The sequence below is a fragment of the Phytophthora cinnamomi genome, assembly GCF_018691715.1.
Source record: "Phytophthora cinnamomi strain GKB4 chromosome Unknown Contig91, whole genome shotgun sequence".
NCBI classification, from domain to species: Eukaryota; Oomycota; class Peronosporomycetes; order Peronosporales; family Peronosporaceae; genus Phytophthora; species Phytophthora cinnamomi.
Genome location: NW_027151024.1, coordinates 89,441 through 104,759, shown reverse-complemented (window position 1 = coordinate 104,759; position 15,319 = coordinate 89,441). Strand labels below are relative to the sequence as shown.

General features: G+C 51.5%; 2 protein-coding genes across 2 annotated transcripts; one reads left to right on the top strand and one right to left on the bottom strand.

The window, feature by feature from the left end:
• Positions 1 to 1,008: 1,008 nt before the first annotated feature.
• On the bottom strand, positions 1,009 to 9,228 carry IUM83_19919 (uncharacterized protein; the record flags this gene model as incomplete). The annotated part of the gene is made up of 11 exons (XM_067944989.1): positions 1,009 to 1,526; positions 1,642 to 1,920; positions 2,433 to 4,794; positions 4,855 to 5,073; positions 5,144 to 5,314; positions 5,382 to 6,347; positions 6,409 to 6,657; positions 6,732 to 6,959; positions 7,047 to 7,295; positions 7,368 to 9,059; positions 9,127 to 9,228. 11 exons carry the CDS (start codon positions 9,226 to 9,228, stop codon positions 1,009 to 1,011), a joined length of 7,035 nt encoding a protein of 2,344 aa, XP_067784454.1.
• Positions 9,229 to 11,378: 2,150 nt separating this feature from the next.
• On the top strand, positions 11,379 to 12,086 carry IUM83_19918 (putative secreted RxLR effector protein; the record flags this gene model as incomplete). Its single annotated transcript, XM_067944988.1, has 1 exon — positions 11,379 to 12,086. One exon carries the CDS (start codon positions 11,379 to 11,381, stop codon positions 12,084 to 12,086), a length of 708 nt encoding a protein of 235 aa, XP_067784453.1.
• Positions 12,087 to 15,319: the final 3,233 nt, after the last annotated feature.

The window sequence follows — 15,319 nt, the reverse complement described above, 5'->3', positions numbered from 1 at the left end:
GATCAATCCGCACTACTGTTTGAGCCTAGTGTAACCAGGAGGTGTTAGTTGTCAGACACATGCAAAACAAAGAGAACTACCCACCAGTTTGAAAGGCACCGGTGGCACGTCTCTCGGTAGCGCTATCGCCTTTTTCGATCCTCCAGGACGCAAAATCATTTGAGTTGAGTTGAAGGTGCGCAGGTCTCGGAAGTATAGCTGTATGTTAGCGGTTGACACTGCTTCCATGTCGTCTTCAAAGCTGATCTCGGCGTATATCCACGAGTTCCCGCTCGATCCAGATTCTAGACTCTTTTGCACCAGGAAACTAGCGCTCTTGCGTCGGATAATACGCCCGGATGGATCGGAATCGCTTGAACCAGCGATGCTATCCTCTTCAGTCACGGAATCCATCGAGTGACCGCCGTAAAAGATGTTGGAAGGCACAAACGCCCAGAGACCTCCCATCATGGCCGCTCGATGTTGCTGCTCCCGGAGAGAATTGTACTGCTGACTGAGTCGAGGCGCAATTCTACTTCCACGTGAACTCGAAGCAGAACTTCGAGCAGCGAACAAAGTCAACAACGTGGCAGCATTCTCGTCGTTGGTAGACTGACTAGGTTGCACCGATTGCCGTTTGGTCCCAACAGCAAAGCTGATACTTGGGCCAGCCCCCACCGACAACCGACTCGCTCGAGCACTGGCACGGCGTTGAGATACCTGGGATATCTGCATTCGCATGCGTGAAATCTCCCCCGTCACTTCGCTATCCTGTCGTGAAGTACACAACCCCATTGAAGGCTCTCGTAATGTCCGACAACACTCGTGCGTCCACAGTCTCAGCAGCGTCTCCACATCTGCCAACAACGACGGACTCACCCTCCAAGACCTTCGTACACTCGCGCTAGATCTTGCAAGTGATACTTGCACGTCGCCCGGAGTCGATCCCAGACCACGGTGGTCGCTGCAAAACTAGAGGAAGCGCGAATCGAACGGGGGTGGGCAGTGTTGTAGACTTTGACGAGCTACTCAGGCCCCAGTGACTCTGCAGTGCCTGTCCGAAGATGTGATGAAGTTCTTCAAGTCCACACGACGGCGCGAGTACCGGGAAAACTGGGACGTGAGCTTCCGCAGCGGTTCTTCTCGGCTCACCTTGTTATCTGCTGGTTGTAAGTGGTCGACGTGCATTGAGCCGAACGTCATGAGGTTTTCGACGGAGATCGGCAGACAACTCGAGCCGCGATAAACTTTTCCATGCTCCTGAACAGACCTCAAATATGCGAAGATGGATGGGTATAGCGGCTGTGATGTGGAATCCTCGGCAGGGATAGCGAGGTGCAAGTCGTCCAGGATGAGCAGCGCCGTCTTGCCTGGAGGTGGCTCAAAGACGCCAGTTCGTTCACGCTGGAGCATTCTCTCCAGACAGTTTGCTAATTCAACGGCTGCTTCGCCGTTTCTAGAGCTTTCGTTGCCATGAGGGATGGAGAAGAAGAACGGAATAACATCGCCACGGTCGAATTGACGCACCAACGCTGTCTTGGAGACGTCTGTCGACGGTGTGATGACCAAAGGAATGCCCTCTTCCGCCCTCGACAACGGACGCTATGGATCGGTTGTCACTTGTGGTACTTCGAGAGACTTGAAAACTGACGCCCTCCGCACCCGTGTCCTTCTGAAGGCGCATAGCCATCCACGTAACCAGCGAGATTTGGCGCAGTCGAAGACGCTTCACCGATGCGAGTGTGGCAGCTTCCATCGTCTTCGAGAAGTCAGGCTTCTTGGTTTTGTTATCGTCCTCATCTGTCGCTTGCTGCGCTTGGGGCAGCTTCGAGACTCCACCAGCAGCTATGATCGACTTAATGACGTCCAATTGACCAAGGAAGTTGCGAGCGAGCGTAGTTCGCCGCCCGCTGTCACCACTAAGTAGTAGGATGCCTCTGCCTGAACGGAGCCCTTCATTGATAGCTGCGTGAACCAGAAGACTGAGTTGTCGTAGGCACAAACAGCGCGCTAATGTTGCTGTTAGTGCTGACTTGTGGCGGCAGTGCGACGTGACGTGACCCGCTCACGATCGACACAAAGCGATGACCCTGAAGATCTAGCAAAGTCTCAAATAAATTCACGTCTAGGCCACAACCTAGCCAAGCTGGCGAAAGATGTTCAAATTCACGCCTCAGGACGTCGCTAACTTGGCGCTGGATAACCGGGTGGCCACCAGTGCAAGCTGCGAACCCCCACATGATGCTGTATATCAACGCCATTTCCACTCGAATTTGCCCATTCGAAAGTTCCGCTGCGAACTGCATGAAAGACTCCGAACTGGAAGCAGTTTTCGCACTTCGATTTGCTGGATCTGGCAGCGTAGATGCAGCGCTGACAAGCGACTGTAGTAGTGATGTCAGGTTTCGCTACGCGCTGGAGAGCGGATAGATATACTGCGCCGGCGGGGATACCGTTAAGAATTGTGGCGAGTTCTGATAGCAGTGAAGACTTGATCAGCCACTTTTCAATCACGTTGAACATATCAGTAGTGGACCATGACTGGGGCTTCAGCGCTTCCGGCTGCTGTTTTGCGACTCGCTCGCGTTGAATTGTCAAGTATCGGTGCAGATACGCCGTCGCGATGGTCATTTTCGCCTCAGCGCCAGCCGACGTTGTGCGCCGGTACTTCTTCCTGGAATCGTTCACGGCTTCCTCTCTTCTGTCAGCATTCAAATGCAGAATAGTGTTCACATGAAGAAACCTTGGTGTTGCATCGCGAAGCTGCAGGACTTCGAACATAAAGCGAAGATTTGGTGGTAATGTCATGAACTCGCCGTCTTCGAACGCCAGTAGTGGGGACACGGTGCCTCTAGGGTACGACAGCACACCTAAGAGTCCTTCAAGCCAACGCAAGTCGAGGGCATCATCGAAAACCACCCACACCTGGTTGGGCAAGTCCAGAAGCGATTCCATCGGTTTAACTGCACTGGGACCTTCTGAGGTATCAGCAGCGTCAGCAACAGCATTTGGTACGTAAAGTTCTTGCGCTTGACGAATTAGCTGGCCCAGGATGCTCGGTACGCGACCGTGACCATCAGGGGAGACTCCTCCGTACAGTTGAGAGACTGTCAGCGCCATGGGCAGAACGACTCTGACGGCCACACTCGCTGCTGGGACCTTCTCCACTTTACTCTTCAAGTACGAGTTCGACCGCTTGGTGAGGGCGGACGGAGGCGAGCGGACAGTTTGTGGTGGTTTGTTCGCGTCGTCTTCATGCGATGGGGTTGCACCACTTTGGCCGCGACGCTCGAAGCAGAGCTCAAACGCCTTCGCGAGCACTTGGTACGTTGTAGTCTTGCCCACCCCCGGTGGACCTACCAAGACAGTGCTCACACTGAACGTCAGCGCCGTTGCCAGGGATGCAATCGAGTTCAACATCATGCGGCGAGGAACAAAGTGCAGCTCTTGGGTTGCGAGCATAATGCACTCAAGTAGTTCGGGCGGCACTCCAGTGCTAGGCTCTAGGGTGTCGCACATGGAGTACTCGTCGTCCATAGTAGCAAAACGGTTGTGAAGAATGGTTTCAAGTACTTTGAGTCGGTCCGAGTCAATTCGAACGCGGAAATACTTTAACATGGCTTGGTGAAGCAGAAAGTGTTGGTGTGCCTGAACGCTTTGGGTCGCAGATGCTGAACGCTCGTCAAGCTGAGCTGCGGCATCCCTGATGACGGACTTTAGGGCCGCGAATCTGAACGGGTTTCGGTGAGATTTCGATAGTGCTCCATCCATTATATCGTAGTCCGAACGAGCTTGCTCCCACACTAGCAGTAGCTGTTTAGAGAGCTCACATGGTTCAACGAAGCCTCTGCTCAATAGCAGAGCCTCGACGATGAACTCCTGACCCCATTGAACGATCGCAAAGCGACTCAATGGCTCCGTCCAGATGCGGATTTCCTCGGCATCTGCCACCGCCAAGCCAGTATTTGAAGGAAAAGCTACGAGCATCGCAGTCCCAGGAACAAACGTGATCGGTGAGCGATGGAGTCCCACAATCGGATTCTTGGTCAGCACCGCGCGCTCGATAGACGCTAATGTGGTGGCCAATGTCTTGATCAACGGTGCGTTATCACTTGCATTGTCTGCAAGCTGTAGGTTTGCGCAGAACGTTCCTCCAGCATACAGCGCTCCGATTAGCAGACGGGTAGCGTGGGTATACGAGTTCAGCGTGGCGCTGAAGTTGCGTCGGCCCAGTATCGAGCTCACCTGCATAGTCAGTGTTCGCTTCCCACTTTCCTCGGGACCAGTCAAGATGCAGCCTTGCGCGTTTCGGATGCAGGCAAATAGCGTGAAAAGCGAGCGTAAACTACTCGGTGTCACCACAACATCATCATGGGGACTCAAGTAGTTGAAGCCGTACGGGATGTTCAGCGTGTTCATTTCCACGTGACACTCATGCCCGACGGTCGTCGCATCATCCATCCGGTACTTCAGCTGGTACTCCCAGTCGACAGCTAGCCCTCCAGGCGTCCAGGATGACGCAGGGTTTGGCTGTTTCGAGGCCACGTGACTGGCAAATGCATCGCGGAATTGTATCTCTTGCAGATGCAGCCCTGCTCGCAGCGTGATTTGGCGTGGGGACAGTTTCAACTTGAAATCATGTTGTAGATTTGATGAACTGGATGGTGGGAGTAGCTGCTGCATGACTCGAGAGCTGTGAGAGGAGAGTTCGTCCATGATTCGATCAAAGCGACCGGTGCCACTGGCGCTCATGATGTCCTGCAATCCGTGCTCAACGATTCCACAACGAACAATACGATCCGCCAGTAGGATGCTCTACCAAGAAACAAAGTTAGTTGCACCTATGGTAATCTTCACAAGCTTATCATCACGCACCTGGACTGAGAAATGGGAGATGCCAATCTTTGGCGCGGTGGCTCCTTGTTCAGACCTCTCGTAGCGATCCAACATCTCTATGGCTTTCTTGGTTGACCGTCGCAGTTGTTCAGCCAGTCGTTTCTCGACAGCAGCTAGCCACTGCTCTACTGGCCCTCGAGCTTTGAGATTCTTGCCCATGGGGATAATTTCAGCTTCTCCATGTACTCGGGATGCTACCTGAACAACACTCATGTTGGTCCAACTCAAATCACCCAATAACTATGACAATGGATTGTGAGAAACGAACCTGCAAAATATCCTGAAATCCATCTCGAACCCCAAATACAATTCGGCCAACATTGTCGAAACATTGGTAGAGGAACGATGGGATACAGCTCACATCCCGACACTTTGACAACAGCGTCGCCAGCTCCAAGTCGGACAGCTGGAAGAAAGCCGGAAAAACCTGACGCTTTATCTGCTCAAGCACACAACGTTTACTCCTAAAACCAAGTTCTCGACAAAAAATCAGCTAACAGACGTACCTCAAGATGATCAGCCAAAGTTTTCGCTGCGGCTTCGAAGCCTTCAAGAATCACTTGCAGCGTCTGTCGGTGATCCGCATTCACACCGAACGGGAGACACGACGAGCGATTAAACAAGCCGTGGCTCAACGTACGCCACGCTGTGTCATGCTTTTGCAGCTGCTTCGCTTCCTCAGGAAATGTCCGCGCAAAGTCGATGGAAACTAACCGCTGTGTGTAGTCCCATTTGCGCTGACAGACTTGCAACAGCTCCAATGATTCCTTCGTGTGGTCGAGATCGGAGAGCATCTTTGGTAGTCGCTCCTGCACGACGAGGGAGTAGGTCGACAGGTCCATGACCCGAAGCAGCACTTGGCTCTCTTCGATAAGAGAAGAAAGTTCGACACAGTCGCCAATACAATACACGTCGCGGCCGTCGCGATCCTTTCGAGCTTCCACTGGGATTTCTTGAGCTTCCCAGGTACGAACGACGCTCATGAAACTACCAGCAATCGCAGCCTCGGCTGAAGCTTCTTCAGACACGTGTCGGATCGCTGTGCCGTGCGCAACAGCATTAACCTCTAGCAATTGCTGCACCTGAATATCGAGGCGCGGGCTGAACGATTCGGTGGTAGCATCGAGAACAGCGAATTCATCCTCCTCTGTGGCTTCAGTATTTTCCACGATAACTGGCATTAAGGAGCATTGCATTTTGTGCTCCAGTTTGCTCCAGTGACGCTCTGCCAAGTGTGGATTACGTAGATCGCGGATCACAGGGGCAAGGCCGTGCAGCGTAGCTTGCAACTTCTCCAGTCGCTCGAGCTCAAATCCCCCAGCAACTTGGGTAGCGCATTGTCGGATATTCTCAACTACTGTATCAATGCGGCTGGCTACCTCGCCCATCTTGTCCAGATCAACGGAGCGGATCGTGTCGGTGCTGCAGTTGTTCAAGTGCTCGTCGGCCTCGCACACAGCCTCCCAGAGTTCCTACAGAAAATGTAGCTTTGGTTAGCCGATATTGTGCAAATGCCACGTCAGCCATACGTACCCTCTTGAGTTTGAGTTCTCCAGCCAAGATATTCAAGTCTTCAAAGTCTCTACTCTGAAGAGGGAGGCCACCCGAGGCATCATCAAATACCAGTTGGATACGTACAAGCCGTCTCGCTTCCTTCTGCATCTCCTGGGCTTCTTCATACAGTTTCACCGCGCTGTCACGAGCATCCTGACAAGTGTTACTCTGAGCTACTATCGCTTGGTCACTTGCTGCCGACTGCAGGCAGCTGATCTTTCGGCCAAGCTATCAAACCAAGAGATGCATCGATGAGAACTCTCTACCATTTCAGTGAAAATAGCAAGTCTATCGTCGCATACCTTTGCGAGGTTTTCTGTCAGTAATGGCATGTAACTCGTCAGATCCGCGTCACGGTTCGTGTACGCTTCTTGGACATGCGACTTCAGTGCCTGGAACTCCGGCTCGCACAGCTCGAAGGCTTTGATTGTGTCGACGGGGGCAGTGAACTTCAACTTGTCAAGAACACCAAAGAAGTCCTGCAAGAACGTCAAATCCAGCTCCTTGTCGAGAATTTCATCGTACACTTCCTAGAAATTGAAATGCCAGACACAAACAGCCGTGAGCTCTATCAGTTTGGTGTCATAGTTGGTTCCGGACTGCTCAACAAGACGAACCCGAAGATTCAAAAGGTACGTGGTGAAGGCGTCCAAGTTCTGCGCCATGGGTTTCTCAATCTTGGTGTTGGAGAAGTTGATATAGTGTAGAAACTCGTCGCACTTCTCGCAGGCAAGGCGTGGTAACAGCTCGCGCATCGCGTCAAGGCACCGTGCGGGCGATGGAAGTAGCTCTGCCTGCAGCTGCTGCATATCGAAGTGCAGGAATTCGACGTTTTCCGACATCCGTAGCGTCTCCAAAGCACTTAGCTGCACACAAGGATAATCAAACCAGTTTGTCAGAATCAAGCTTGCTCAGCGATTGAAACTACTCCACTTTACCTGCTCAATGAAGTGGTTCGCGTCGCTCTCCATCTCCCCAAGCGTGTACTCATTCCGTCTAAATAGTCGCGCCTTGAGTTCGAAGTTCACGCTCTCGTTTTGCTGCCGAAGCTCGAGAACTTTGGAGTATGAAGCTGCAAGGTCAGCGGCGCCACTCAACGCACTGCGTACCAAGTCTTGAATATCATCGCGAGCGGATAAATAGTGCAAGTCCTCCTCCATCCTCTCTAGAAGCCGATTAGCTGGGCATCGGAAGCGTTCTCCCGCATCAAGACCGTCATTATCGTCACTATCGTTTTGGAGCTCTTCCAGTTTGTGAACAGCGCACAGCGTACTCCGACGAGAAGAGGTACCTGCTGTCGCAGGTCGTGACGAATCCAATGTTGAGTGCAAGTTGAGCGCTCTGATGTCATCAGCAAAATCGAGAATGGAACGAAGCTCGGGGCTCGAAAGCAACGGTGGCACCTCACGGAAAGCCTCAGTAAAACCCACGATAATTCTCTGCAGAACGCGCATGAGCTTCGCGAGTTCGGGTTTAAAGCAGATCTCGTACCTCTGTCGCCCTCGCTTTTCCGGTACGGCACTCGTTCCCACGTCTAGAGCGAAAAGTGGCTGGGGGCCGAGACAGGGGATCGATAGCACTTCTTGCTCGATCACCGAAGGCTCACGTCCATTCCCTGTTGGTACTCCAGGTCCATTGGAGAGGGAGTTGGCGACATCGGTCTTGGTTGTTGCGAAAATTGACTTGTTTGCTGCGGTAAACGGCGGGAGCACCAGAAGCTGTAACAACGCGTTTTCCGCGACGAAGAAGAGATCGTCCACGCTAAACGTCTCCGAATTGCCGCCAGCGTAGTTGCTGAGACCATAGAAAAACAACGCCTCGAGCTTGATTTCCATCGATGCGACCGACATGGACGATAGCGTGGCGTCTGTATCAATTGAAGACGGAACTCGTAGCTTGCTTTCCCACGCAGCATGAAGGCATGCTTTGATCTGCTGCTTTGTTAGCGGAGCACGGTCGAACGAGCTTTGCCTGGACTGAGTTGAGCTTGAGGGATCAGTGCTGCCTTTACCTGGGGGCTGCGTGACTTCCAAGGTCTGATGCATTACCGCCACAAAGTCGTCATGATCGGTGAGTCGCACAATGGTTGCTGCGTTGGCACCACGAAGCACGAAGTCGTGGAACAAATCGAGACTTTGCTTGGCCACACGCGCGTACGTGTCCAGCAGAAGAAAGTCGACCAGCAGCATGAACCTGGTGAGTTGTTTGCACTTGCGCCGCTTGATAGACGCCATCGTCCATCGGATCTCCTCGAGCTCGTCCACCTGAGCTGTTGAGGGGCGTGTGTGCTTTGCCTTCACCAGCGAATGCCTGGGCTCTGACAGACTCGCCAGCACCAGCGCGTTTCGCGCCTCCACAACCTCCGGGGTTGGAAGTTTGACGGATTGGAAGTGGCTGTGGCGTAAGAACTGTTGGTGCGCCGACGCCAAACCTTGCTCACATTGGACGTAGTTCTCCAAGATGTGGAAGTTGCTACTCTTGCGAACGGACAAAGCGAACTCCTGACCAGGGAATCCTACGTGCAACGGTGCCATGTCCTCCAAAAACATCCGGCAGACACCCGTCAAAATGGTCTGGATGCGTGTGATGATCAGTCGAAGTTCGCTTGTCCGCTTCTTCAAAAATTGTGTCTATCGGACGGAATTCAGGTTAGATAGTTTCAAGCGATCTTGTTTATCAAGCGCACCAACTACGTACATTAGCGGCGGTGAAGCGTTCCAAAGTGTACGTCTCGCCGTCGAAATCCCACATTAGCTGCAACTTTGAAAGCCTGCTCAGCTCCATGCGCACTTCCCGCATGCCGCTCAGCAGTATTGGATACGAAAAGTAACAATCTGCGATGAGATTCTCCCGTGCGGCTTCGCGCTTGCTCCCTCGCACCCACTGCCTCCAGGACATGAACACTTTGCGATATCGAAATCTACACACCGTACGGTTAGCCCTCCGTTTGGTTGATACTACGATCAACCGTGGCAACAGCACCTTGAAAAGGTCGACAGGCTCCGCAGCCTGGTGAATTGCGCCTTCTGGGTCTCCCAATCGCTCATAGATAAGAATGTTGATTGGAAGTTGTCGCTTTTCAGATGAAACGTGTAGCCCCCTCGACTGATCGTGTAGTAGTCCCAGTGCGCATCCTGCAGCTGATTGATACTCCCACCTCCGAAAAGCGTTTCCTGGATATAATACAAAAATTCGTCCATCAATCGTGGCTCCATTCTGGCCTCCAGAAATTCTGCGCTCGTACATGCGTGACTGGAACGATATCGTACGGGTCATAAGGCAGTCCATGCTCCAAGTAGTGTCGAGGTACTGCATATACAAACGTGTCTTCGATATGTTCTCTCGTCGACGCTAGCATGCGATCACCTGCACGATTGCACACATAAATCAAATCATGTATTTCATCGAGTAGTTCACCAGCACATTACCTCTTGACTGGCCAGAACTGGGACGCGTTCTCAAAGCTGACATGCTGCGTGCTGCCTTTGTCGAGCGGGATACAAGCGACACACAGCTAGAAAGTGACGCACTGCTCTTATCTAAAGCTCGGAACGGTTGGTAGCGCAAGCCAGCAGCGGCCGAGTGAGGTCTCTTCATTCCACTCGTAGCTCTCCTCCCCGACAAATTGCTCGAAGCCTCGACAGATTGACGTGAATCACCCAAGAGGCTCGAACGATGCGATGAAGACGCCGCAGCCGCTGAAAACGGGCGTTTGGCGTATCCAGCCTGGCGAACAACAGCTGACGATGTCCCTGGCCGCACCATATCCTCCTTCCCCGACGTCAGACACGACTTGAGCTCTCTCTCGGTCTCTTCATCCTGGTTGCTCGGAACAGTATTCGTATCCTGCACCAGCTGCATCCGATGTCGACTAACTTGTCGACTAGCTGTCCGATGCGAAAAAAAAGAAGTAGTGGTGTCTATGATCAAAACTCGATTCGTGACACTCTGAACCACCGACATCCTCCCTACCTGCATTAGCAGACTTTGGGCGCATTGGTGGCTTCATGAACACCCCCTTTTCGTCGCTGGAACCTGCTGCCCCTGGAGCTCGAGGGGTCTGCCGAGGAGCTGCAGACCCTGGTCGGGGGCTCTCAAGTCGTTGGCGAAGCTGCCGAAATGACAAAATATGGTAGGTCAGAGCTGTTTACTTTAACTAAAGTGCTTAAATGCAGCTCGAACCAGCAGTGAAGACGACTCTTTCAGTGCGTTGACGGCTGTTGCCAGTCGCTCGGGCGCCGATGGGAAAGCTGAAGAAGTTGAAGTTGAAGTTGCACTGTACGCCGCCAATGAACTGCGCGAGGCCCCCGCCGTGCGAGGCCGCAGCTTGGGGGGAGCGCCAAAGTGCACGTGGTCCTGCATCAGAACGGCCACAGCTAGGCGGCGGATACACGACGGTTCACTTGACACTAGTTCAATTCTGGAGCGGCGAATATTTGCAACCGTAAAATTGACGTTTTGAAGGTGAACGAAGGGTTTTCAAGGGTTCTGATGGAAGACGCACCACAATGGGAAACTTACTCTTTCAGGAAGTGCTACTTCTCGAATGTGTTCTCGTTAGCCTATTGTACAAGTGTCTATGCTTGATATATAGAGTGCTGGGGATCTCGGGGTAGTCCTTGAGCGCGTAGCTGAAAGCAGATAGACTTCCTCAGATCTGCGCCTAAGTACTCAAAAATCGCGTTACGATGGGATACTGTATATCTAAATGTGATGCCACGATGCTTCCAATGGTTGAATATCTGAGGTATCTCGCGGATTTGTGTTATCCAAAGTTGCGTTATGCATTGTACATTCGTCTTTGCTGTCCGGATCCACTCATTTCGCGAGATCCGTCTCTGTCGGCCACAGCACGCCGGGTTTTGCTGTTCCTCATGATTCTCCTCACTGTTCAATTCGCTCTCCGGCCCCTAAAGCTTCGTCTCAAGCCCCTCGCTACGTCCGGCAGTATGCGCGTCTACTACGTTGCGCTGTTGGCTTCTGCTGTCATGCTGACATCTACCACTGCCGAGTCGGCGACGATCGACTCGAAGATATCGATGATGAATGAATTCTCAGCTTCGACGCGCTCTCTTCATTACGACGCTCTTGTTACCAGACACCTGCGAACGGGAGATGAGGATGAAGAGAGGGTCATCAACATCCCTGTTTTGGAGCAGGCTTTGGCGAACAGCAAAAAGCTCAAAGAATTGAAGCAGAGCGGCAAAACCGCTGACGAGGCGTTCTCCTTTTTGAAGCTCAAACATGTAGAGGGATCACTCCTCTCCAACAACGACTTCAAGCTTTGGAAGAGGTACGTGGCCAAGCTCAATTCAAAGGACCCTCGGGGTGCGATGATCAGTACGCTCAGGGCCCAGTTCGATGACAAGAAATTGTCGATCATGCTCCAAGAGGCGAAGAAAGTTAAATCGACGAAGAGTTTTGCCATCCAGATGCAGGATGAGCTGTTTAAGCTGTGGTATACTAAGTCGGAGTACGAACTCAAAGACGTTGTCACGACCGTTTTCAAGTTGGACGGCCCGAAGTGGCGGGAGGTTGAGCGCCAGGATCCTCGCTGGGATGTTTACTCGAACTACATCACCTACGTTAGAAATAACTACGACGAATCTTTCGGCGGAGAGTTTGCGAAACCGATCAAGTCAGCCAAACTCGAGTAAATACTCAACAAGCAGCACGTCGTGACGGCTGACTACAGCAAAGATTCACTTTGATGCCGATCCGATATTTACTTGTTTATTGTTTCACGAGGTAGCTCCACAGCAAATATTATTTTCAGATACTTGTAGCAAGGAGTAACTAGCGCAACCCATTTGAATCCTAGGCTCTTCATAAATTTAACTTGTACTAAGTATTACGCGTGTACCGTTCAGCTCGACTGGCTAAACGGACTTCTTAAAAGAGCTTTTCGATAAAAGCTACCTGTTCACTTTTGATATTACAGGGTAAAATAAGCTGCCGAATCGGAGGGGATACTTCTAAACAAAAACCGGAGGAAAGTCAGGGTTGACCAGGGACCCAAACGATTGATTATTCATTCAGAACTGCAACACAAAGGCGGGATGCAGTTTACCTAGAGTTCGGGAATGGCGACCGCGTCGCACTCGTTTTTAAATGGCTGAAGCTAATATTGACGTTTGGTGGCAGCAAAAACTCATATGTAGCAAGAATTTGTGTGACAATCTTGTGATCGCACTTAACCGAGTGGTTTGCGATTTTTGGAGCTAAAGCCCTTGTCCAAGGGCTCCAAGTTGGACACCATGCCTGCGCGCTGATTTGCACGCTGAAGGCCTTAGCCAGGTGCAGACAGCCAAATACGGCGTCATAGGCCAGAGGAATGTAGAGATGTATAGGTATATCGTCGGTGCTTACATAATTGAAGTAGTTGAAGCGGCCGAAATCATTTACCCCAGCAACTAGAACGCAACGAGCATGATAGATGCCATGGTCGCCCCACTAGCGGACACCACGACGGACTTCCCCTTGCTACTTAAAATATATCTTTTACAAACGCACGATTTTTATCATAACCTTTTGCTTATGATGTTCCAGCATGTGGCACTGGTACCGTGGCGTGAATCAGTCTGCATTGCTACTTGCGAATAGCAAGTTGCGATCACAGGACCTTTTCACCAGTAGGAAGTGAAAGATACTGTCGAAATACCGTTGTAAGATGATGAGATACAAGACAAAACTCATAGAAGCAGCCGCTGTGTCCAGCAGGCGTGCAAGATGCGTCAAAATCTGACGACAAGGCTTCCTATCACAGACGCCACGCCTAAACCATGTCAATGGTGCAGGAACCAGCTCCAATGGTTGAATGACCTTAACGAAATTCGAGAAAACTGCTGTAGATCACGCCAAGGCATGGTTAGTAGTAACACCAGTACATACGCAAGCAATGTAGACTCAAATGCACAATTAAAAAACGTGTTATTTCCACTGTAGTGTCGTTCGGTGAATGTATTAGAAGCGTACGTGCAGTCCTAGTTTGGAATATTGCGATGTCGCGCAGTTTAGCGACACCGACTGGGCGCAGATGCAGCTGGTCTATAGTCTCCGCTTTAAACTCCTGTGGATAACGTACACAGTGGCCGCTAACCACCCACCTTCCTTCTGCAGCTGTGGTGGAGGTAGCCACGCACGACGAGACGCTGTCCGTGGCCCCTAACTTGGGGAGAGGGGATAAGCGTCTCCGCCACGCGCGGTCTCATTCCCTCTCACGATAGATAACTTGCTGCCCCCACGTTTGTGTTGCGTCTGTAAGACGGGGTGATATTGAGTTTCGTGTATTACGGTACCTATCTGACGCCAACAAATTCGTGAGAACTCTGGATTGTCGCTCAGAATAACAGTGGTTGTATCGAAAAGTCACCAGGGATAAAACGAATTCGTGTGCGCACAAACGCACAAGAAACGCAAAAGTTTTCATACAAAAAGGAAGTCAGACGCCAACGAATTCAATAGAATCAGCCATATCCGGAGTTATGGATTTTGGAAAAATAGGATTAGGGATTTTTCACGTTCCCTCCATACACTACTTAATATTGAGAGGCCTGCATGTAGTACTTCATTTGGCTATGATGTATTACGGGTTGCCATGATATTTGATAGGATATTTTGCACCCCTACCTTACTCAAACATCGATGTCGGAATCAACAAGTTCTATACGGTAATACCTGCGAGCATAATCGTCTCTGACAGAACCAGGCGCAGAATAGCAAAGCCAGGCATGAGGTATCACGAGGTATCACAAAAGGAATCATATGAACCTCGTGAACCTTTGCGGGGTTCACGGTATCACAAGGTATCACGGAGGCAAACCTGGAATTTTGTCGTTGAATTCCCTCGATGCAGATCCCAGCACCGCCATCATTTCAAGCATCAACTCTTCTTCCGAAGCGCTGTTACTCCAGGCAAAGAGTTCGCCTTCCGAAGCGCTGTCGCCAAAGCGCTCGTCGACGAGGTCACTATCACCACCAAATAGTGTCTGCTCGTCTGACTCAGCACTGCTATCCAGGCCAATGCTTGGGCGAGCGCGATCCCAAAGAGGCGGAGAAGTAGCACTTCGCTGGCCGTGTACGATTTTGTGTAGGGTTAGGTATATTTGAACAGGTAGAATCAGAAAGGTTTGTATACAATAACACAGCGTAGAATCATACATAGGGTAAGGGAAACAGCCTTTTCTTCGCCGTTGCTGCCCTGAGGTGGGTTCAACTCGCACGAGGCGCATCCGGCAATTGCTCGGACCGGAAAAAACAGCGCTTCATTATCGGATCTCCCGCGAAGCCCCCTGCTCTACTGGTGCGACCAGCCCGAAGCGCACGTGCGACAGCCTTTTAGAGCCGTAAATGTGTTGGACTATAATTGATATAACGTAATTAAAAATTGCTGATATTATTTTGCCTTTATAGGATGGATATGTCTAGAGAGCATATATGCACTACGTGTCTGCATGACTTCGGACGCTCCGATAACCTGCAGCGTCAGCTGCGGCGAACTTGCAAAGGCCTACCAGAGCTTCCTCGTGAGCTCTGCCAGAACTGCTGGCAGTGGATTAAAGGCAACCGCCACCACCTAGCCCGTCACCAGAGGTCGTCCCGGTGCCGTACGATTACGGAGCGTGTCGAGCATCTCAACCACATGTCCCAAGCACGGCGACAAAGGGACGCTGGGTGGCACCGCCGTAGGCGTAATCAAGGTGACGATCCAAATGTTGACGCGCGTCACACCGAGAATAGCGTCATCGATGTGCTGAGTGGAGAGAGCAGCCACCTAGACCAGCTCCTACAAGAGGACGATCGAGATTACGCGGTTGAAGATGATGTCAGCGTAAACATCCAAGAAGATGAGAGAAACAACGAGGAATCAAGCCTACTCGACTTGGCGGAT